This window comes from Mustela nivalis, assembly GCF_964662115.1.
Source record: "Mustela nivalis genome assembly, chromosome: 6".
NCBI lineage: Eukaryota > Metazoa > Chordata > Mammalia > Carnivora > Mustelidae > Mustela > Mustela nivalis.
In genome coordinates, this window is record NC_139025.1 from 75274549 (window position 1) to 75299516 (window position 24968).

At 38.7% G+C, this 24968-nt stretch overlaps 1 protein-coding gene across 3 annotated transcripts; it reads left to right on the forward strand.

The window, feature by feature from the left end:
• Window positions 1–713: 713 nt before the first annotated feature.
• On the forward strand, window positions 714–22750 carry ARPP19 (cAMP regulated phosphoprotein 19). Of its 3 annotated transcripts, XM_082734746.1 has the most exons (5): window positions 714–812; window positions 922–1022; window positions 1232–1286; window positions 14287–14409; window positions 18574–22750. In XM_082734746.1, exons 3-5 carry the CDS (start codon window positions 1242–1244, stop codon window positions 18742–18744), a joined length of 339 nt encoding a protein of 112 aa, XP_082590872.1. In that variant the 5' UTR covers window positions 714–812; window positions 922–1022; window positions 1232–1241; the 3' UTR covers window positions 18745–22750. The 3 variants fall into 3 exon arrangements, with proteins under 3 accessions (XP_082590872.1, XP_082590870.1, XP_082590871.1); XM_082734744.1 differs by lacking the exons at window positions 714–812; window positions 1232–1286 and having other exon boundaries at window positions 955–1022; XM_082734745.1 differs by lacking the exons at window positions 714–812; window positions 922–1022 and having other exon boundaries at window positions 1058–1286.
• The last annotated feature ends 2218 nt before the right edge of the window (window positions 22751–24968 follow it).

The window sequence follows — 24968 nt, forward strand, 5'->3', positions numbered from 1 at the left end:
CCAGTTTAACTCTTGGACGGCAACCTAATTTCCAGGTTTCTGAGAGACACTTCACAGAAAGGACCCTGTATAGTATTGCCGGTAGCTATTCAGATGTCAATTAGAATGAGGATTAAAGTTAAAGTCAACGGATACGGTAATTAAGAAAGTCATGGATGGGGGCGCCTGGGTGGCTCAGTGGGTTAAGCCGCTGCCTTCGGCTCAGGTCGTGATCTCAGGGTCCTGGGATCGAGTCCCGCATCAGGCTCTCTGCTCAGCGGGGAGCCTGCTTCCTTCTCTCTCTCTCTCTCTCTCTGCCTACTTGTGATCTCTCTGTGTCAAATAAATAAATAAATAAAATCTTTAAAAAAAAAAAGAAAGAAAGTCATGGATGAGTTTGGTGCCAGGGGTTTCCATAAAGTTATGGGAGTGGACTCCCGGGAGTAGACAAATAAATGGAATTTTAATTCCTTCATTAGATATTTATTGAACATCTAGGACATGCTGGGCTCTGGGAGTAAAATATGAGCAACTATGGACGAGGTCCCTGCCCTGATGCGGCTTCTCTGAGCAGGAAAGGTGACATCAATACAGTAATTATAACAATTAATGTCTAATGATACAGTGTGTGTTGCTGGGGAGCTATACAGAGATGTGACCCGACCTCGTGTTAGGAGCTTGAAAAAAAGCCGGAGGCGATGACTCAGAAGGGGGATGTGAACGATGAATATGGTTAAGTAGGCAAAGCGGAGCGGGGAGACTTGTTAAAGGAAGCAGCACAGAGCTCTGGAGCGCCCAAAAGAAAATATGCATGGCTACAGTGCAGAGAGCGAGTAAGAGAGTCGTAGCGGGCGAGTCCGGAAAAGTAGAAATAACAAAGCTTCGGGAACAGGCCGAAAAGGGTGGGGAGTGGTGGCTCCACTTATAAACTACAATTCCCAGGAAGCATCGGGCCCGACGGATGTAAGGTGAGGCGCGAGCCGCGACCTTTGAAGGAAGAGAGGAAGTGCTTCTGTGTCGCAGAGCCGGAGGAGAGGGGTCAGGTAGGTAGGGGCGCGGCGCGGGAGGGGCGGCCGGCCCGCGCTGGCCGCAGTCGCCGGGGGCTGAGCGCGGCGAGGCTCGGTGTCGTCATAAGGCGCCGGCCATTTTCGCGGGCGCTCGGAGAGCGGGGGCGGGCGGGCCTGAGGCGGTGCGGCGGCCGGGCGGCCTCGGCCACCCGGAAATCGCATCTTCTCCCGGCGTCTCGTTGCAGAGGGAGCAGTATGTCCGCGGAAGTCCCTGAGGCAGCCTCCGCGGAGGAGCAGAAGGTGAGTGAGTGTGCACTGGGAGCGGCGCCTGCGGCTCGGGAGGCCCAGAGGCGAGGTTGCCGGGGGCCGGGCCTGCCGGGCGGCCTGCTCTCGCCGCGTGCCGGGGTCGCGTCCGGAGTGGTCTCGGGGCGCCTGGAGCGGAGAGCGGGAGGAGTCAGTGATCCTCGGCCGGCCCGGCCGTGCTCTCTCCCACGTCGGCTGCCGGCGGGAGCTGTGGTGCCTGCACCAGCGTGGTGGGAGTTTGAACACTGGCCACGTCCTCTCTGAAGGCCGGCCTCTCCTAGCGCCTCGGTGTATCGCGGTTTTTCTTAGGCGCGACTACACAGACGAGCAGTTTCTGGGCGTGGAACACCCAAGTTTCTCCGCGAGCTTCACTTTGCGTAGGAAGTTTTATTTGTCCCTGGGAGAACTAACTCTCCCAACTGCTGGTATTGTCCGCATACTTTTAACTCCTAAGGCGGCGTCTCTTGTTTGGGCGGTGAGGTAGACCCGGGCGGGCGTTTCAGTTCCAGTCTTCGTCTGCCATGTAACCTTGATCGGTGGCTCAGCTCCTTAGTTTTCAGTCTCCTCATCGGTAAAGTAAGAATAATCGTTACTTCCTGTGGTGGTTGTGAGGCTTAAAGGAGGTAGGTAACAAAGATTTGGCGCCGGTTCTGCGGAGAAATGTGAGCCACTGGGATCTGCATGTGGCACGGGACTGAAAATCAAAAGCTTGAATTTTAAAAGATTCTTACCAACTGGGTTGGTCTGGGTTTTCGTAGAAATAGGAATGTTTTGTAAGCTCATTGGCAGTATTGAAGGAAAATGTGCCACAAATCAATATAATTCCAATTATCAATATTAAGCCTTTCTCGTTTATCTATGCTAGTTTTTAACCTCTTCCACCATCATTATTTCTGCTGCCCTACCCTCCTAGGTACTTGCAGCTGGCAAGGCCTATGATATCTTGTTTCTTAAATTGTTTATGGAAAGTTACCAGCACTTTTTCTCGAAAAATCAGAGGCGTTATCATAAATAGATTTGGCCTAATGCTTGGACTTTGTAAGGGCTTCTGCTTAGTGTTCTTCTACCCATGATCCTAATCAAAATTTGGAAATTTGATTTAGTGTATTAGTGTTCTAAACCCATGCAGTATGTTCTTAATCATACTAACTTTTCTTCAGTTGGATAGTTTTGTTATATTGTAAGTATTTTTTTAAAACGAAAATAATACCATGAGTAATAGGCCAAGTTATGATGTTGTTCGGGAATATTCCAATGAAAATTATGTTGGAAATTTTTTACACTTAACAAAACATGGCAAAAAAATGTACATATATCTTTCACGCACACACACACAAAATATATATAGAGAGAGAGAATTGAAAGATTACAGTCTTAACTGTAAAATGAAGTGTCAGTTATTAACTGAAAAATATTTATTGTGCTGTTCATAATTGGTTGGGATTTCAGAACTCAGAAAAAAAATACAAACTGTGTCTGTGCTATCTTGTTCTAAACACTGAAATCAACCTCAGTTTTGACTTCTCATGTACAGCAGTGTGCGGTGTAATTTTCTTTTACAAGATTTGTTAGTGTGCTGCCAGAGTGTAAAGTGTTGATTTCTACAGTGTAAATGCTTTTACTTGGAACAGCCTAATATTCTGTCCCTGACAGTATTAAACATGTCTTGAATGTTTTCTCTTCATGAATATCTACATTAAAAATTTAATTCAAGTCCTTTGGTTTTAGGGTTGCTGTCATTACCAAAGTGTGTGGGTAATATAATGTCTCTTCTTGAATTAGGGATTGCCTGTAGATGTTAAGTGCCTGTAGCATGGATACCATCCCTAAACACGAGGAGAATGTGCAGAGTCACTTCTGTGTTCATATGGGCCAAATCACCTGTTTCTTCTATTTGGAAGAATAGTTAGATGACCTAAAAAATTGGATTATTCTCTAGGTACCCGGTTGACCTTTCAATTAAAGTCAAAGTATTCAGCTAAAATACTTTTTTAGTTTTATGGTATGTTAGCCTATTGCCTCTGAAAAATTAAGATAAAGAGATGAGCCTTATGGAGTTAAAAGCTAAGTCACTATTTCTCTGAGTGCTCCTTGTTAAGGGAAGAAAACTGTATAGACCACTGTTTTTTTATTGGGATATTAAATAAATAGGTACAAACATGAAAATAAGTATAAACATCTCTTTAACATTCCTTTAAAATTAAAGTTGGCACCTGAAAGACTCAGTTGGTGGAGAATGTAGCCTTTGATCTTGGGATCGTGAGTTGGAGCCCCACACTGGACATAGAAATTACTTTAAAAACTTTTTAAATTAAAACAATTAAATACAGACAAAATTTGTGTAAATTATTAATTCATTGTGGCATTGTATTTTGCTGAAAGGAACTCTTTGAGTATGGCAAGTTAATGCTCCCCTGGTCATATGATTACTCAGTTCTCCTTTTTAAAGACTAATCTGTGTGATCATTTAACCCTCAGGTTAGAAAAACATATTTTAAATTCAGCTCTGTTCTTTTCTCATCTTGGACAGAGTACTGCTTAGTCTCCTCATAAATGAAAGCTCAGATGAAACTCATATAGCACTTAGATATGAGATGGCAATTCAGATGTGCTAGTGTATGATTATATATCTTTTCTTCTAGATTATCACTGAAGTGTAAACAAAATATTAAAAAAAATTTAGCGGAGACCTCTTAGATCTGTCACCTGTGAATTCCACTTTGAATAACACTAAGCACAGTCAACTGGTGTGTGCTCTTGTCCTATGGTGAGAAGAGGCATGTGGAGACATAAAACATGTAATTGTGTTTTCATTGTGAGCATAAAGCAGGGACCTTCCTTTATTTTTTTCCCATAGTATCTATCTTACCTGATTGATTCCATTCATTTCATTTTTCAGAAAATGTTGGTTGAATGAAATTTCTCAGAAATTTTCAGTTGAAACCATTGTCAAAGTACTTTATCAGTACAGATGACAGTGTTTGTACTGCAATTTAAAAAGGGGAGGGATAGACTATAGTCCTATAAAAGCCTTTTTAAACCCACTTAAGAAATCTGAATGAAAGTAGAGGAGTGTGTGTGTGTGTGTGTGTGTATACATATATATATGTTATATATTATGGTCCTTAAGTTTTGTTTTTTTTTTTTTTTTAAGATTTTATTTATTTATTTAACAGACAGAAATCACAAGTAAGCAGAGAGAGAGAGGAGGAAGCAGGCTTCCCGCTTAGCAGAGAGCCCGATGTGGGGCTCGATCCCAGGACCCAGGGATCATGACCTGAGCCGAAGGCAGAGGCTTTAACCCACTGAGCCACCCAGGCGCCCCGGTCCTTACGTTTTTTATAAAAGATCTCAATAGCAGGTTTTCTAGAGATGTTATTACAAGAGTCATCAAATTAAGTTAGTAAGATGTCTTGGAGGAAGCTAACTCAAGTAGAGCTCTCAATTAAAATAATTTTGTCGGGACGCCTGGGTGGCTCAGTGGGTTAAGCTGCTGCCTTCGGCTCAGGTCATGATCTCAGGGTCCTGGGATCGAGTCCCGCATCGGGCTCTCTGCTCGGCAGGGAGCCTGCTTCCCTCTCTCTCTCTGCCTGCCTCTCCATCTACTTGTGATTTCTCTCTGTCAAATAAATAAATAAAATCTTTTAAAAAAAATAAATAAAAATAAAATAATTTTGTCGGTTTCTTTCTTTTTTAAGATTTATTTATTTATTTGACAGCGAGAGAGGGAACACAAGCAGGCCTCCTACTAAGCAAGGAGCCTATGTGGGACTTGATCCCAGGACTATGGGATCATGACCTGAGCATAAGGTAGAAGCTTAACAACTGAGCCACTCAAGCACCCCCTTTTGTTTTGTCAGTTTAAAAGATAATGCTTGGCTGGATACCTGGGTGGCTCAGTCGGTTAAAATAAAATCTTTAAAAAATAAAAAAACAACAACGAAACTCAAGCTAAACTAAAAAACTTTTTCTTTTCTTTCTTTTTTTTTTTTTTTTTTTTTTTTTTTTAACAGAGAGAGATCACAAGTAGGCAGTGAGGCAGGCAGAGAGATGGGGGGGGGTAGCAGGCTCTCTGATTTGGGGCTTGATCCCAGGACCCTGAGATCAAGATCCAAGCTAAAGGCAGAGGCTTTTTTTTTTTAAGATTTTATTTATTTATTTGACAGACAAAGATCACAAGTAGGCAGAGAGGCAGGCAAGAGAGAGAGGAGAAAGCAGGCTCCCTGTGGAGCAGAGAGCCTGATGCGGGGGCTCGATCCCAGGACCCTGGGATCATGACCTGTGCCGAAATTTCGCAGAGGCTTTAACCCACTGAGCCACCCAGGTGCCCCCAAAACTCATATTTTTAATTTTAATTTTTAAATTACAACCTGCTGGTCTGCTTTGTGTGCAACCCCTTGATTCTTAGCAATCTAGAGGTAAACCTCAGAAAAGTTTAAAAATATATCTCTTTGCTATCTTAGCAAGTGTACTATACAGCAGTGTTTTAGGCTTGCCTCTGTTACTAGATTTTTAATCCTGAACCTATACTACTATAACATGAAATGTTTCAAAGATAAGCTGATGGTGAAACAAAGTTTCTTAGCTTTTTTTTTTTTTTTTAAAGATTTATTTATTTATTTATTTGACAGAGAGAGATTACAGAGAGGCAGGCAGAGAGAGAGAGAGGAGGAAGCAGGCTCCCTGCTGAGCAGAGAGCCCGATGCGGGGCTCGATCCCAGGACCCTGAGATCATGACCTGAGCCGAAGGCAGCGGCTTAACCCACTGAGCCACCCAGGTGCCCCAGTTTCTTAGCTTTATTGAAACAATTGGAGTATACTATGTTCAGAGGTTTTTATTTTATTTTATTTATTCAGAGGTTTTTATTGAACACCTGTTAAATGCCAGACACTGTGCAAGTAGCAAGGACTTAATTGGACCACAATATTTTTCCTTAGAGGTTGATAACAGTACTGATACTTTGTTGGCAATATCCCAAAGGATTTGTTGGCTTGCATTAATCTTTTCTATTTATTCATCAGTCAGTACATCAGTGAACATACTGCTGAGCATATAGAGAATTTGCTTAGAGTGATCAGATTTTTATTGCTGATCTTGCTGTGTAACTTCGCTGCCGAAGGCTATAAAGTGGTATAAATCATTCAGATTTATTAGCATTCCGTGACAGACTACATAATTCCTAACTCAATGTTCTTTTCTCTGTATGTTTTTATACTTTATGCCCCGCCTACTTACAAAAAGGGTATCTAATGTACTTCAATAGACTAGTTCACAAAAATTCAGGTGCCTAACAATATTAGGCTGTGTGCTAGATATAGCTTATACAGTGAAGATAAATTTATGTACTTATCGAGGATAACCCTCATTTGAAATACTGTTTTTAGGTAATTTTTTGGTACATGATAAGCATCTATCTTTGTTATGATAATCCTGGGTTTCTGGTTTCCTGGTTTGTAGCTAGAGTAAATGTTCCAGAAATCTAAAGGTCCTTCTGCACTTCTCCCCACTGAAGGTATTATCAACATAGGTGAGTGAATCCACTCACATACTAGCATCTATTCTACAAAGTAGTAAAATTGCTGTATGACATGAAAGTTTCTTGGAGGATAAAATTTTGAAAACATTTGAATTTTTTAAAATATTTTTTTTAAAATTTTTAAAAAATATTTCTTTTTTTTTTTCCTAAAGATTTTATTTATTTATTTATTTGACAGACAGATATCATAAGTAGGCAGAGAGGCAGGCAGAGAGAGAAAGGAAGGGAAACAGGCTCCCCGCTGAGCGGAGAGCCTGACGAGGGACTTGATCCCAGGACCCTGAGATCATGACCCATGCCGAAGGCAGAGACTTAACCCACTGAGCCACCCAGGCGCCCTTTTTAAAATATTTCTTTCTTTCTTTCTTTCTTTCTTTTTTTAAAGATTTATTTATTTATTTATTTATTTGACAGACAGATCACAAGTAGGCAGAGAGGCAGGCAGAAAGAGAGAGAGAGAGAGAGGGAAGCAGGCTCCCTGCGGAGCAGAGAGCCTGATGCGGGGCTCCATCCCAGGACCCTGAGATCATGACCCCAGCCGAAGGCAGCGGCTCAACCCACTGAGCCACCCAGGCGCCCCTAAAATATTTCTTGATTAAGCTTATCATTCTCCTCTTTTGTTGATCCTCTCTATTTTATCTCTTTTTTAATCTCATTATTTCTGCTTTTTATTTTCTTTTATTCTGTTTGGGTTCTCTTCTTTGTTTTCTAAAGTTGGATACATAGCTCATTGGATTTTTGTTTTCTTCTTTCAATATAAGCCCTTTAGGGACCTTTGTTGTATCCTCCACAAGTTTGGTTAGTACAGAATTTTGAAAACTGTAGTTTTTCCCTGTAGTTTTTTTAGTTCCCATTAATTTTTTAACCATCAATTATTTCTTTAATGTGCTTTTTAGAGTTTATACACTTTGCAGTTTTAATGAGTTAAGCTATTTTAGTAATGTATTTTTTTAAGTATTTTATTTATTTATTTACAGAGATCACAAGTAGGCAGAGAGGCAGACAGAGAGGGGGAAGCCTTCTTCCTGCTGAGCTGGGAGCCTGCTGTGGGGCTCTATCCCAGGACCCTGGGATCATGACCCGAGCTGAAGGCAGAGGCTTAACCCACTGAGCCACCCAGGTGCCCCTTAGTGATGTATTTTAATTTCCAAATAGTAGGGCTTATATAAATTTTTTTATTATTGACTTTTAATTTTATGAACTATAGTCATAGATGGTGATCTGGATGAAAATGGTTTAGACTTTATAGCCTAGTACTTTGTCCGGTTTTCCATTTGTGCTTGAGAAGAATACATATTTCCTAGCTATTGGGTACAGAAATAAAATCTGGTATCTTGACTGCTTTTTCTTTTTCACCTGTCAGTTACTGAGGAAGGTGTGTTAAAATCTCCTCTGCTGATAGACTTTCAGTTGTTACTATAAATTGTGCTTTATATATTTTGAGGCTTTTTAAAAAAGATTTTATTTTTAAGTAATCTCTACACCCATCATGGGGCTTGAACCCAACAACCCTCAGATCAACAGTCACATGCTATAGCAACTGAGGCAGCCAGGCTCCCCTTTTGTTTTGTTTTTAACCTCATATATTAAGACATTTAAATTTGATAAGGTAATGTGTCTATTATATCTCCACAGAGTTGGGAGGAAGTTATTAAAGTGACTTGTCAGTATACATGAATGTATGCCAATTTTTTTGCTATTACTTCCTAAGTCTCTAGCCTTTTTCAAGATTTATTTTCATTCTAGCCAAATAAGTGTTTAGGGAAGTACTTTGAAGGATGTCCAGAAACAGGGAATCACCAAATTCTGTTTGCCCTTTTGCATTTTTTAACATGACCATAGGGATGAATTGCTTATTTTATGTAATACTATCAAAACCACTTTGGGTATTTAAAACAGAAAGGGATATGATGTAGGGAATTAGGATACAAATTATTAGAGGAAGGGTGAAGGAATAAAGAGGGAAGATGATGTTGTTCTGGAGGGAAGGAATTGCAGAAAGCTGTTGACTGCACAAGTGAGCACTGTTCTGAGCTCAGCATCCTCTATGTATACTCTCATGTGGCAGCTTCAGTAGCATCTAATTATCAGCTTGATGTCCCTCTGCAGGAGCTCCTGGATTACTGTTCATCTTCACGTTGTTGGTGGCCCATCACCAGGAAGAGTGAATTCTTTCTCCCCTGCCTTTTAATCAGGTGTAGGTGTCATTGGGAGAACCTAATAGGAATTCAGTCTGGGTAATGTAGCTTCTAACTGGTCATTTAAGGGATTGTTTTAAAGAAGGGTAAGTGTGGGGGCACCTGGTTGGCTCACTGGGTTTATCATCTGCCTTTAGCTCAGGTTGTGATCTCAGGGTCCTGGGATCATGCCCTGCATTGGGCTCTGTGCTCAGCAGGGATCCTGCTTCCCTTTCTCTGCTGGCCTCTCTGCCTACTAGTGATCTCTCTCTCTCTGTCAAGTAAATAAATAAAATCTTTAAAAAAAAAAAAAAAAGGTTAAGTGTGAGCTGAATGCCAATAGACATAGTCTGCTACCTGATGTATTATTTATACTTAATACTACAAGGCCCAAGCATTTCAACTTCCTTATCAGTAAGGTCCCATTACTCTACATTTCCAAAAAGTTAAGAATGTTTCTGTGTGATCCATGAAAAATATCCTAGATGTCTTTGTGGTATGAACTATGTTTTAAAAATGCAGCTTTGGTCCTATTTTTTCCCCCTTTTGGTGTTAAATGCAGCTGAAATTCTGAGACACTTGTTCTTGTGCTATGTATTTGTCAAGAAAGTTAAAAAATTGTTTATCTAGGACATACTATAAATCCATTGTAAACCTAAATGGTATTTTTTTCTGTAGATGCCTTTGCCCAAAACATGTTTTATAGTAAACTATTTTGATTTAATTGAACATGCTTAATACTGTATAAATATATACACGAATGTATTCCTTATTTAGAAAATAAGGGAATGCCAGGTACAGTGTTATATTATGTACAACGTTCTTGCCCTCTCCTGTGAGGGAAATCTGCAAAAACACTAGAAATTAGAGAAAGTTGCTACCTCAATACCAGAAACTTTGCGGAATTTCTCTTAAAAATAGAGAACTGATAGTTCAACTCAAATGAAGGAAATGGAGAGCCCAAGAAAGCTAGATGGTTTTAGTGGAAATGTAGAGGACTCTGTTAACACCCTTTAATCGGAATGTGTGAGGACTCAAAAGCTATGATCAAGTTATGTCCTTTTCAACTAACATCCACATTTAATGCCAACCAGTTTAAAAAACGACTGTATAGGGGAACCCAAGAATAGGTTCTTTCTCCCAGTTCCCCTAAGTAGCACCACTGTCAGTACAGCTGCACCTATAGGAGATGCCTACAGTGATGGCTGAGCCACTGAAGAGAAACTCCAGCCCATATTCCTGCACTAAACTGATAACCTTAAATTTATATTATTTCTTTAGCTTTTGTGAGGAATACAGTATAGTCCTACCTTATATAGTGGTTAGATTCTAAAGTTAATAAGGCAGGAATCACATATAACTAAAATCACCCTTGAAAAACCCCAATGAAGTCATAATCATAGTGGAGACAGTTCCATCAGTTCTCAATAGGATGAGTAGTCACTTTTTTAATCTAGTGGTTGAACAGATGTCTGGGCTGATCCTTCCATTAATTGACAGCTTAGGTGGTAGACTTGTATTGTAGGGGCTGAGTTTTAAAATACTAGAGTGATAAACAAAACATTGATTCTGAAATTCTTAAATTCTGAAAGGAACCCAGGATTGAGATCATCATGGGAATAGGCGGTTTGCATCACACACCTTACACTTGAGCTCTCTCTGGGGCATACTCTTCTTGAATGGAATGACTGGCAGAATAACTGATACTATTTAGAGTCTCTGTCTTTGCCTGAACACACGTAGTTGAATTTTGTGTATATCAAGTGAGTGATGTGACCATTTAAAGAGACTGAAAATTTAAATAGATGCATGAAACTGGCATATAAGGAAGGTAGGATACTTGGAGCCAAAGGGAACATACATACAAAGGAAGTCTCATAGAAAAAGTATGTTTGACAGTAGCAGCAGCTTTAATCTCAAAATACTGCAAGACTGAAAATGAGAAGATGTACTAACACATGAGGAAGCTAGTCAAGATGAAGGAAATATTGATGACATATAAGCTGAACAGAGCTGATTATAAAGCATGTATGAATATAATTTTAAGGAAAATGCATCCAAAAATCATAAGTCATTTTGGGCATAAATGATTTGCTGGCTTTACAGGAACAGGAGGCTTGGCATTTATGGATAATCATTCATTTTTGACATTCATAAATAACCTGGAAAAATTGAGATATGCGGAGGTACGTGATTTTGCCTAGCTGGTATGCAGAAACGAGTTCATTAGCTGGAAGGTGCATTTTGTCATTGCCCAGCATTGTCTATCAGGAAAACTTTGTTTTACTTGATTCATTCTTCTTCTGTACTTACCATAAAGTGATAAACACTGTTCCCCTATAAAATACGGCTCTTGGAGAAAGTAGACTGTATCAAAACTGGTGTTAAAAGTCAGTAGACTTGGGGCGCCTGGGTGGCACAGTGAGTTAAGCCACTGCCTTCGGCTCAGGTCCTGATCCCAGGGTCCTGGGATCGAGCCCCGCATCGGGATCTCTGCTTAGCAGGGAGCCTGCTTCCTCCCCTCTCTCTGCCTGCTTGTCATCTCTCTCTGTCAAATAAATAAATAAAAAATCCTTAAAAAAAAAAAAAAAAGTCAGTAGGCTTGGGGCACCTGGGTGGCTCAGTGGGTTAAAGCCTCTGCTTTCAGCTCAGGTCATGATCCCAGGGTCCTGGGATCGAGCCCCACATCGGGCTCTCCGCTCTACGGGGAGCCTGCTTCCTCCAATCTCTCTCTATTTGCCTCTCTGCCTACTTGTGGTATCTGTCAAATAAATAAATAAAATCTTGAAGGAAAAAAAAAAGTCAGTAGGCTTGAGTAGATTCCTCCTTTCGGTCCTGCTGCCCTAATCTGCAGGCAGGTACCAGATACATTTGGAAGGGGGTATGTAGAGGAGTTGAGAAGAGGAGAAAGAATAAGGGGAAGAGACAGGACCTTTTTCAGCTTGACAAATAGTTTCTTTTGACCATAAAGAGATGGTTAGGACACTGCAGTCACTACAGAGTCTATAGATGGGATCTTGGGAAAACTGACAAAAGTCAATGCAAGAAAAAAGTCCCTTCTTAAATGCCAGTGGTATGAGCAATCATACCGTATAGAGACCTAATGTAGGAGTTATACCACCATGTCCTGAAATAAGACATGACTTTTGAAAGGACTGACTTATTCCCAGGACTGAGACAGATTCAGTGGGTTATGGGATAATCTACCAACTCAGTTTTTGAACTGTGAAACTTCTTGGGAAAGTTTCAGTTGAAGGAATGACAGGGTTTAGGACATGCTACCCCAAAATATGGCAGCTTATGATTTTGGATATTATAAGCTAAAGGAATTTGAGAAGTGGTATGTGCAGGAAGGACTTCTTGACTTCCCCTGGAGCGGGTCAGAAGATCCTCAAATGAGAGGTGCTTTCCCCTATAATCCGAGATAGTGGGACACTGAAAGGACTAAACAAATTAGCCTTGGTGTATTCTTCCATTTACCACTTTCATCTCATATTCCTTTTTGTCCTGTTGTTGTTGTTGTTTTTCATTTTCTCTCTACTTTTGATTAAACCTAAGATAAAAATCAGGTTTAACCATATCTTTGGTCTTCATCCTTATGAAGCCTCTTGTATGGCGTAAAATTTGTATTAAGTAAATTTTATGCTTTTCAAAAAAAAAAAAGTGATAGGCTTAGAGGCACCTGGCTGGTTCAGTTGGAAGAGCATGCAACTCTTAATCTTGGAGTAAGAGTTTGAGCTTTATGTTGGTTGTAGAGTTGGAAGAGCATGCAACTCTTAATCTTGGAGTAAGAGTTTGAGCTTTATGTTGGTTGTAGAGTTGGAAGAGCATGCAACTCTTAATCTTGGAGTAAGAGTTTGAGCTTTATGTTGGTTGTAGAGCTTACTTTAAAAAAAAAAAAAAAAAAGTTGGGGCACCTGGGTGGCTTAGTTGGTGGAGCCGCTGCATTCGGCTCAGGTCATGATCCCAGAGTCCCACATTGGGCTCCTTGCTTAGCAGGGAGCCTGCTTCTCCTTCTCCCTCTGCCTGCCACTCTGTCTGCCTGTGCTCACTCTAACAAATAAATAAATAAATAAAATCTTTTTTTAAAAAAGCATCTGGGTGGCTCAGTTGGTTAAGTGCCTGACAGTAGCTCAGGTCATAATCTCAGTCCTAGGACTGGCCCTGTGTCAGGCTCTCTGTTAAGTGGGGAGGGAGAGTCTGCTGGTTCCTTTGCCTCTTACCACTCCTCGCTCACTCGCTCTCAAATATATAAGATCTTTTAAAGGAAAAATTGAATAGTCTTAAAATACTGACAGTCATTTGGTCAGAAAGCACATTTTGATACATTAAAGAATGGGACATTTGGCATAAGCAGTATTTGTCATTAAAAATGGGGGAAATTTAGGGAATAATATATACTGATATGAAGGTTGGCAAATACTTTTTTTTTTTTTTTTAAGGATTTTATTTATTTATCTGTCAGAGAGTGAGAAAGTGCACAAGCAGGCAGAGGCAGAGAGAGAAGCAGGCTCCCTGGTGAAAAGGAGCCCAATGTGGGACTTGATCCCAGGATCCTGGGATCATGACCTGAGTCAAGGGCAGCCACCCAATCGACTGGAATCCTGACGAAGATGTTTTTCTTTAAAAATACAAGACTGGGTGCCTGGCTCAGTTGGTGGAGCATGTGACTCTTGATCTCAGGGTTGTGAGCTTGAGCCCCGTGTTAGGTGTAGAGATTACATAAGAGAAGTAAAATCTTTAAAAAAAATAAATAAAAGTACCAAGGTCTTCTATATTGAGTTAGGGAAAATCTGCTGGTAAGTCAGCTGTTGTTAATTCCTGTCAAAGAATCTCAGAGCTTCTGGTCATACATGAACTTGGATTAACAGGAGATCAGCGCTTTTTTTTTTTTTTTTTTTTTTTTTTTTAAATTTTAACAGTATTAAGATGGTTCTCTAAATATAGGCAAGGAGCTGATGAGTTCCGTGGAAGGTGACTAACTATAAATGTATTATACATGACTGGAAAGTAATGGCAAGCAAGACTTCAGAGCTGAGTTATCTTGATATTTTTATCCAGTGTGTGGGGTGTACACATGCATCACAGCTATAATAGAGCTATCACATGGATCATTTGAAAAACAAGACAGAGATGTTTTAAAAGCTTCTGTGCTTGATTTCTTAGTCAGATGCTGCATTATTTGGCACTCGACAACTAAAGTCAGGATCCAGATATTAAAAGGTGAATTATTTTAAATAAGTGAATTATAATAGACAAGTAATTTATTTTAAATTATTTCAGGAAATGGAAGATAAAGTGACTAGTCCAGAGAAAGCTGAAGAAGCAAAATTAAAAGCAAGGTATCCTCATCTGGGACAAAAGCCTGGAGGTTCAGATTTCTTAAGGAAACGATTACAGAAAGGGGTAAGTTCTCATGTATAATCTTAAAATGCTTAAACCCTATGAACTCAGTGTAATTGCAATTGTGAAATGCGTGTCTGTGTATATATAACTCTGTACCTTACCAGATATAGCTATGTAGAGAGATACATAATTTTTCCAGTATTTTATATTGTTCATTGTATAAATATGTATGATAAGAATGAGCAGCTCATCACTTTAAACTGTTCCAAGCATGTAGAAGGTATAGATAATATAGCAGAACCCATGGACCCACCACCTAGATTTAGTATGTTAATGTTTAATGTTAATAGTTTAATCTTTGTAAGAAAGAAAATGTTGTAGATAATGGTTGAAACTTGCCCATGTGTGTGTGTGTGTGTGTGTGTGTGTGTGTGTGTGTGTGTGTGTATATCCTTTCCCCCTTCTTTCCAAAAGCTGGTATAGATCCCCTGCTCATTTTTTTTTAACTTTTACCTGCAGACTGAAAATATTTTTTATTTGGATGAAATGGTAGCTTTAATAAAATCAGAGCTTATTATTTCCTTTACATAATACATTTTTACAGAGTTACTCTAATTCAGTTTATACATGGTAATTTTAATAGTTTATATTAATGAAAACATTTTTCAAAATCTTACCAATTCTGTGTGTGGTAGAAACCATTATTGCTTAGTAATAAGATCTGAATTGAGATAATGCTACTTGTTCATTCCTTAGGTTTTCTTTAATAACCATTTCGTAAAAAATTAAAGGACTCATGATTTACCACACAGGGGGACATCGGGTGCCTCAGACAGTTAAGCGTCTGCCTTAGGGTTAGGTCATGATTTCCGGGTCCTGAGATCGAGCCCCAATTGGGGCTTCTGGCTAGCTCAGCAGGGAGCCAGCTCCCTCTCCCTTTGCTTGATTTCTTAGTCAGATGCTGCATTCAGATGCAGTCAGATGCACAAGCAGATCTCCGCCTGCTTGTGTGCACTCTCTGTCTCTCTTGCTCTCAAATGAATAAATAAAATCTTTAAAATAAAATAAAATAAATGCTTTACCACACAGAGAAGAGGGAAAGATGAAGGAATTTATTAATTGAATCAGGTGTCAAATCATGTTTTTCCTTTAATAAATACCTTGAACATAACTGGTATCTGCTGTTTGGTTAAAAACACATGTCCATATGTATGTGTATGTTTATTTGTATAGGTATTGGCTGTAGTTATATATGGATTATTTTCTTAAATCAGATTGCAAAAGGATATTTTTTTCCAGCTTTATTGAGATGCTGTTGATATAAAACATTGTGTAAGTTTAAGATGTACACCGTGATGATTCGATACACATACATGTTATGAAATGCTTACCACTAAGGTTAGTTAACACTCCCTTACCTCACATAATTACCATTTTGTTGTTATGGGGAAAACATTAAGCTTTACTCTTCATAGCAATTGTCAAGTATACAATTCAGTATTGTTAACTTACTGTACATTAGATCCCTGGAACTTACTCATCTTATAATTGAAACATTTGTGCCTTCTAACCAGTATCTCCCTATCTCCCCCACCCCTTAGCCCCTGGCAACTACTTCTGCCGTTTCTATGATTTTAATGCTTTCAGATTCCACATTTAAGTGAAATCATATACTCTCTTTCTTTATACCAAGAGAGTATTGGTAGTGTGGCACCTGGCTGGCTCAGTCAGTAGATCATGACTCTTGATCTCCAGGTCTTGAGTTCCAGCCCCATGTTGGGGGTAGAGGTTACCAAATAAATAAATAAATAAACCTCACCTAATAAAAATTCTAACAAAATTAAAAATAAGTAAATAAAAACATATTTTTGAAAGTGCTTAAATACAGAATCTTTTTTGTTTTATATGAAAGAATAAGGTTCACATCTTTGAAATACTAGGGTGGAAGGTAGGAATTAAACCAAATATATAAAGACATAAAACCTCTAAGGGGCACCTGGGTGGTTCAGTCAGTTAAGCAGCTGTCTTCTGGCTCAGGTCATAGTCCTGGGGTCCTAGGATTGAGTACCTTGTCAAGCTTCCTGCTCAGTGGGGAGCCTGCTTCTTCCTCTCTTCCCTGCTTATGTTCTCTCTCACTCTCTCTGTTGCTGTCTCTCTCTGTCTCAAATAAATAAAATCTTTTTAAAAAGTAAAAGCATTATTACAAAGATAGTGTAATGTAGGGAATAAATAGAAAAGCAGATGAGAAACATGTTCATTACGAATATAGCTGCATGGAATGTATTTATATCAGTTCTAATTTTGAAATGGTTGACTGCTGTGGTTTTAGTTATGAAATAAATTATGTAATCATCTCTTAAATTATTAATTAGATTTGATTACTAAGTGTTTAGGAAACTTTTTTTCTTTGCTGATCTCTAGCATAATTTATGCTAACAAGCTTTTTTCTAGCATTTGGGCTGTTGTCTTTGTAATTTTTCTCTAGTTTCAACTATTTATGGCTTTTTAAGAATCTTCAAGTCAAAATTCATAAACATTGTATCTTGTAGTCGATATTATAAATAGTTGGGAAAGAAAATGCTCCTTGAATCAAGAAATAATTATATAGAATTTGAGAAGGGAGCTCTTGAATGATTTTGCATTATACCAAATGTCAATGAATAAGCACTTTTTTTTTTTTTTAAAGATTTTATTTATTTATTTGACAGATCATAAGTAGGCAGAGAGAGAGAGAAGGAAGCAGGCTCCCCGCTGAGCAGAGAGCCCAACGCGGGGCTCGATCCCAGGATCCAGAGATCATGATCCGAGCTGAAGGCAGAGGCCTTAACCCACTGAGCCACCCAGGCGCCCCAATAAGCACTTTTATATTAGGAAAATGAAGTCTTTTTTTTTTTTTTTTTTTTTTAAGATTTTATTTATTTATTTGACAGACAGAGATCTCAAGTAGGCAGAGAGGCAGGCAGGAGAGAGGAGGAAGCCGACTCCCCACTGAGCAGAGAGCCTGATCTGTGGGGCTCAATCCCAGGACCCTGGGATCATGATCTGAGCTGAAGGCAGAGGCTTTAACCCACTGAGCCACCCAGGCGCCCCTGGGAAATGAAGTCTTAAATTCAGCTATATCATTTCTCACTTTTTAAAAAGGGTTTTTGTTTGTTTGTTTTAAAGATATCTGGATCACAGATATTGGTTTCCTCTGTTACCCTAGCATTTATTTTTTTTTTTAAAGATTTTATTTATTTATTTGACAGAGATCACAAGTAGGCAGAGAGGCAGGCAGAGAGAGAAGAGGAAGCAGGCTCCCTGCTGAGCAGAGAGCCCAACATGGGGCTCCATCCCAGGACTCTGCGATCGTGACCTGAGCTGAAAGCAGAGGCTTTAACCCACCAAGCCACCCAGGTTCCCCCTAACATTTATATTTTAACCTTACAAAAAATTTTGATTTTAGTGAACTGCTCTAATTCAAATAACTGATTTTAAATCCTTGCAGAAATGTTCATCCTAGATATCAGGAACTCTAATGGTTTTAATAATACCAGGTTAATTGGGGCGCCTGGGTGGCTCAGTGGGTTAAAGCCTCTGCCTTCGGCTCAGGTCACAATCCCAGGATCCTGGGATTGAGCCCCATGTCGGGCTCTCTGCTCTGCAGGGAGCCTGCTTCCTCCCCTATCTCTCTCTGCCTGCCTCTCTGCCTACTTGTGATTTATCTCTCTCTGTCAAATAAATAAAATCTTTAAAAAAAAAATAATAATAATAATACAAGGTTAATTGAAAGTGTGTCGCACGTTCTAAATGCTAGTTGGTGATTAAGTGTTTTTATTTTCAAAATAATTAAAGCAAGAATTTCAGTCTGATTTTTCTGCTAGTACAAGAAAGCTTTGCTATTTCATCTATATATTTTTTTTTTTTTTTAAGATTTTATTTATTTATTTGTCAGAGAGAGAGAGGGAGAGAGTGAGCACAGGCAGACGGAATGGCAGCAGAGGCAGAGGGAGAAGCAGGCTCCCTGCTGAGCAAGGAGCCCGATGTGGGACTCGATCCCAGGACGCTGGGATCATGACCTGAGCCGAAGGCAGCTGCCTAACCAACTGAGCCACCCAGGCGTCCCGTTATTTCATCTATATTAATGTTTAAATTTTTTTAGATTATTTTATCTACATGTTAAATCAGTGTGATTGCATATGTAAGTTTTAAATCCAGTCTCAATTTTTTTTTTTTTTCTTGTAGCAAAAATATTTTGATTCTGGGGATTACAACATGGCTAAAGCAAAAATGAAGAACAAGCAGCTTCCTACTGCAGCTCCGGATAAGACAGAGGTCACTGGTGACCACATTCCCACTCCACAGGACCTTCCTCAACGGAAACCATCCCTTGTTGCTAGCAAGCTGGCTGGCTGATTAAAAGAGCTGAACTGCATGAATCTTCTAATTCCCATTATTTCTCAATATGTTACTTCTCTGCTTTTTATTTCCTTTCATTCACTAAGTCATTTGAGAATGACAGCTTTGCAGGTAGCGGTAGTGTGTGCTGCTATTGTAAGGGAATATTTGTGTGTAGAGTTTTGATTAGTTTTAACAGTGCACTGATAAAGAGAACATGTTAGAGCAACATAAAGTAATCTACTTGAAAATAATTGTATATATTACCTAACTTCTAGTATAGACTGATTCAACAAGTAACAAGCAAGTTTTACAATTGTAATCTTTTGGCTTTCTTTAATTCATCTTAATTATAGCTTTGTATGTTACTCTTATTTAATATAACCTTTATTGTATTGATTTCTTCTGTATTTTCCTTTTGGATTTTGTAAAACAGAAGTTTAAGACCACAAGTTGGAAAGAAGGTCACATTCTTCAAACAAATATAGATGGGGTTTTGAAAGATTTGTTTCTCTGTGCTTGAACTTGAATGGCCTTAAACCTGTTTCAGCTTTAACAATAGAATTTTACTTGGGCAATATTTGCCCATTCTGGTGTAACTTCTGTGACTCTAGTGCTTAACAGCTGCTGTTCTGTAGTGTTAGAATATCCTTTGTTGAAGATGTGAATGAAGTGTGCATGTGCATCGACTGTTGAACTCACTTTTGTGCCATTTTTGTAAATACAATAGTTTTGCACAACCTCTCACAAATGTCTGTATTAATTTCACATATTAAAAAGTAGATGATGTGCCAACCAGAAGCACAAGAGTTCCTACACAAAACTCTGTATGTCATTAGAGCTTTTGTACAGTAAGAGTAGTTTACAATCTTGGGCTTATAGAATACCAAACAAATCTTTGCTTAGTCTGTCATAGACTTAAGCTTTTTCATTTGTTATTAATATCCATAACATTCAGTGGCCTTGTGCAGATACGATATGTTGCTTAGGCATATCTTTTGTCCTATGCAGAACATTTCATTTTGACTTTTATGAAAATTGCAATTCATGTAATTTATATAAACTTTTTTAATGTAGAAACTTTTTACTTCCACAGTCAATTTGGGGACAATAGAATAAAAGGCTTCGATACTCTGCCTCCTATGGCCCCTCCCTCCTTTTTTTCCTTGCTTCTTTGACTCAAATCGTGCTCGGCTGTGCTGTTTAGTCTGTTCAGAAGCATAGGTGTATATCCTCACTCTTGAAATTTGCTCTGCTGAATGCTATATTTTATAACAGAATGATGTTTTTCTTATAATTTCTCAGTTGTTAACCACTCTTAATCCTGTATTATTACTAATATTTGACACTTGTTTAAATAAAAGGAACTTTATTCTGAAACAAATACTTGAGAAGACTGGCCCAGGAACCCGTGTCAGGCTGAGCTGAATTCTGGTAAATAATTTTAAGCAAGCTAAGTGAATTATACTTGTGACGCTTAAAGTCATTTATGTGGTAGGTGGAACATACTCATACTAAATATTTAGATAGATATTTTACTTCTATAGAGTCACTTTAATAATCAATTTAGTTTTACTTGTGGTTTATCTAGTTAGTAAGAATCTTAATTAACAGACTTTAGTGGGATACATTTACTGCTCTTTTAAGAGCCCTTCCCATAGGTGATACAATGCTATAGCATGACAGTGAAGATCAGTAACTGGAGATGATAGTATTTTTTTCTTTATCTTTGACTTGCACAGGGCCTCCCCTGTTTGATCCAGGCATCTTTTCTAGATCTTGGCTCCATCTGTATACTTGCTTTCCTGTAACCCCAAATCATTATAAATGGTGCCTTGAACATAGCACCTGCACTTAAAGGCTGCCTAGCACTCTGAGTAAGGCTTGCTGATTATCTTCCTGTTCATCCACCCCAAAAGGCAGAAAAGCAATGAACTCAATAATGTTTTAGTTTATAATTTTAAGGATCAGTTATATATAAATATATTTGTGATGGGAGCAAGTAGATGATTTCACAATATATATAATCATTATAGGATCCATTTAAGAATTAGGAAATACCCCAAAGTAGAATTTCTGTAATGTCTAGTCTTTTTTTGGTGAATATTTGCAAGCTGTCAACATTAAATTTACACATCAAAGACGAATGAATCATCTAAAAAAGATCACAGAGACCATGTTTTTCTTGACCATGCTAGGACTCCTGCTGTAGTTTACAATAAGTGATATAACCTTTAAGTTTTATTTGTAAAATACAATGCTGATATTTAACCTACCTCAAAACTTGTTGAGGATCTGTGAAATACTAAGTGCCCAAAATAAAATACTGTTGATTGTCTTTTTATTAAAAGTAAGTTTCCTCATTAAACCAACCTGCCTTCTGTAAAGTCACAGTGCTTAAAATCTCAGGATTTTCCATTAGGGAGAGACCTGTCAGTAAGAATTTTAGGTATAATTGCTTAGCCTCCATTATTGGTGCTTGGGATACAGAGGTTTTTAATTTTTCTATTTTTTGTTCTATGTTTTGTTATTTTTGTTCTCAAGTCTCAGTTTATTGAAGACATAATTTTGCACTGTTTCACCATTGCTTGAATGAAGATGTTGACTAGATGAGTTTAATTCTTCATTTCTCTAATTTGAGAGTTGTGATTTGAAAAATGGCTAATTTTAATTGTCTTGTTTATTATAAATGAATGTCAGAGTGAACTGAAGTTCAGGGTAACAAATATTTCATGAAAATTGGCTAAAGTCTGAAATAAATTACCTGTTTGACATCCAGTAGCTCCTACATTGGTAGAGCATTTTGAGAAACACTTCATTTTTGAAGGCTACATCTCACTAAAACAATTACAGTTCTTGGCATATTGGGATAATAAGAATTATTGGATTGTTTTGATGAACTGGCAGCAGGATGTTTATAGTCTATTTACAAGTTAATTCAATACTCACGTGCTGCTCACCTAAAAATAAGTCAACTATTCATCAAGGCAGGCCGGGTAAGGCCTTTCTGTTCGTTTTTACTTTAAGAGTTGGAATTAGTTGCTTTTTTACTTGATGTAACAAAACCATACCTCTAAATATTTATGGATACTTCTTACTAAATCAGCTGTGTATTCTTTCTCAATCCGAATCAGTGACGTTTTAGCAAAGCTGAAATGTAATCTCTACTTAAATTGTGCTGTAAATTTGGTGTTTGGTGATCCAGGGGCAGGTAGCCTATAGGAAGAGTACACCTGAGTGGCAACAAAAAGTAAGTTTTTCTGGTGGCCTTTTCACACTCCCCAGCATTTAAACACATTTCTTGTACTTTTCATTTTCCTTTTTCACCTCATTGTACTTCACCCACCCCATCCTTGCTTACTTCTTAAGCCTCCAGATGGCATTCATTAAATGATGTTTAGGGCTGATGAATTATCAGCCTTGAATATCCTTCTCAGTATGCCACATTTAGGACACATTTTTAATTTGCTAAAACACTATCCTAGTCTGGATAACTAAATTGAGCCACTGTCCCAACTCTGCAACCCAGCATGCACTGCCATTCCCCCACCCTCACTCACCCACCCATATCCTCTCTTCCCCTGACTCCCCACCACACCTTATAAAATTGGGATCAAAAAAACCTCATTCTGATTGTTAATCTAAGGATTTAAGAACACCAACTTTAATACTGTTTTACTAGTTTTGGCCTTTAAAGTAGGTAGACTTAATGGGTTTTATTTTGCAAATTGCTGGTAGTCATGAAACCATTCATGTATGTTTGTATTATGATACTATCAACCAAATAACATTTGGAAAAAACACCTAACTTCTTTAATAAGCCCTCAGATCTGTTACTGCATCTCTCATTTGTGATGCAATAGAACACTATGCCTGTATTAAAGGGCCAAGAGTAAATGCTTTTGTTGAACATGTCTATAGAGTTGGCAGTTAATGCTGAAATTTGTCAAATAGCCCTTCCAAAATTATACTTGTGAAATATACAAAAAAAATAAATTGATCTACTTAATTTCTATTCACTTAATTTGCAGTTTTTGTCTTATTTAAATTTAACATTTTTCAGAATATTTTCTGAAGTTGATACTGTTAGGTTTCAGTTATTACTATATGCAAAAAGAATTTTCTGTTCAGTCTTTTAACTTCATGTATGCCAATGAGATCCTAGCAATCTTATATTTGTAAAGGCTTTGTGATTAAGGTAACATTAAATGTTTGCATATTTTGAGTCTTCATCTCATTTATAAAGCACTCTAGTACCATATGTCAGAAATAGATGGATGAGACAAGGAGCTTACATTCTGAGAAATTATATAACACTTAATGCAAGGTAGAAAGTGTTAGATTCCTTATGAGAGACAAATAAAGTTCCAGTAAGTCTAAAGGAATGAATTACTCAATTTAGGGGATAAGTGGGATGAGTGGTAGAGGAAGGACTTTTGAGAGGTGGGTTGCTGAGGGTGTGGTGGCAGGCGAGGGACATAGCGTTCTAGTAGAAGGATTCTTATTTTCAAATAAGCAAGGGCTTGGGAAAATGTGGACTGATAAAGGAAGTTTCGTTGGAGGGTATAGCCATGTGAAGGAAGGAATCTTGATTTTTTTCCTTAACATTGTCCTTTCTTCCCAGCCTTTAATTCAGTAAATGATATACTACCATGCATTTACCCACTCAGATACTCAAACCAACCTTGGAGTTGTACTTGATTCCTTAAAGGCAGTGACCAACAGCCACCAAAATATACTGAATTTGTTGATCTCTCCCATTGCTGGCCCAATTCCCCAAGCCACTAATATTTCTTATTATTAATGGTTCCTAACACAACACTTTCCACTCCTATTACCTGTCCATGTTGTGCTCCTTTCCATTCCCCACATCTCCCTGCTTCCATTCTTTTTTTTTTTTTTTTTTTAAGATTTTATTTGACAGAGATCACAAGTAGAGAGAGAGGGGGGAAAGCAGGCTCCCTGCTGAGCAGAGAGCTTGATGCCAACTCCATCCCAGGACCTGAGACCGTGACCTGAGCCAAAGGCAGAGTCTTAACCCACTGAGCCACCCAGGGGCTCCCCTGCTCCCATTCTTACAATTTAAAAATGTTCCAAACTTAATTCTGCCTGTATTTGATATATTTCTTTTCCATTAGACATTCCCCTGATTCATAGCTTGGTTGACTCTTTACTCATTCTGATCTTGGTTCAACTTTTAACTTCCTTATAGGGAGGTCTAATTAGTTATTGTATTCCTAGCAGTTTATACATACTCAAATGCTTATTGAATGAATACAATGAAATGGAATATTGGGTTGGACATGTAATTGGGAAACCAGATTAAGGACATGGATGCAGGGAAAATACAGTTTCAGCTGTGCCTAGCCTTTCCTTCATTGAGGTAGATCTTCGTTCTCTGAATGAGGAAGTGTCAAAGAACTTGCTGTTATAAGCCTTCACATCACTGAAATTGATATATGGATTTTCCATAGCAAGGATGGATTAGGTAGGTGTTCACTGCTTCTCTGCTCTTGGCTTGAGATCAGAACCTTGCAGGCATTCTCCATGTGATATCCAAGGCTCTTTACTGCCCTATTACCAATAGCAGGCTAATTAGTGTATTGTAGACTCATTACTGTAAACTTGCATATAAGCTAATGTTTCCAATGAAACATCTTTCTCTACAGATGACCCTTGAATAATGCAGGGATTAAGGTGCCCAACCCCCTGCACAGTAGAAAATCCACAAATAAAACTTTTGACGCCAAAATACAGCTACTAATTAACGGTACTTTTTTTTTTTTTTTTTTTTTTTAAGATTTATTTATGGGATGCCTGGCTGGTTCAGTTGGTTGAGTACCTTTCGCTCAGGTAATGATCCAACCCTGGTCAACAGGGAATGTGTTTCTCTGCCTCCCCTCCCCTCCCCTTCCCCTGCTCATGCTCTCTCGCTCTCTCAAATAAGATCTTTATTTTTTTTTTTAAGATTTTATTTATTTATTTGACAGAAAGAAATCACAAGTAGATGGAGAGGCAGGCAGAGAGAGAGAGGGAAGCAGGCTCCCTGCGGAGCAGAGAGCCCGATGCGGGACTCGATCCCAGGACCCTGAGATCATGACCCGAGCGGCTTAACCCACTGAGCCACCCAGGCGCCCTCAAATAAGATCTTTAAAAAATTTGTATAGGATTTATTTGACAGAGGGAGTGGGGAGGGACAGAGGGAGAGAGTCCTGAAGCAGACTCTCCACAGATTGAGAAGC

Coding starts and splice junctions, on each gene's coding strand:
- ARPP19 (XM_082734746.1), top strand. CDS start 1,242: ATGTCCGCGGAAGTCCCTGAGGCAGCCTCCGCGGAGGAGCAGAAG. Junction 1,287..14,286: donor CCTCCGCGGAGGAGCAGAAG/GTGAGTGAGTGT, acceptor AAATTATTTCAG/GAAATGGAAGATAAAGTGAC. Junction 14,410..18,573: donor GGAAACGATTACAGAAAGGG/GTAAGTTCTCAT, acceptor TTTTTCTTGTAG/CAAAAATATTTTGATTCTGG.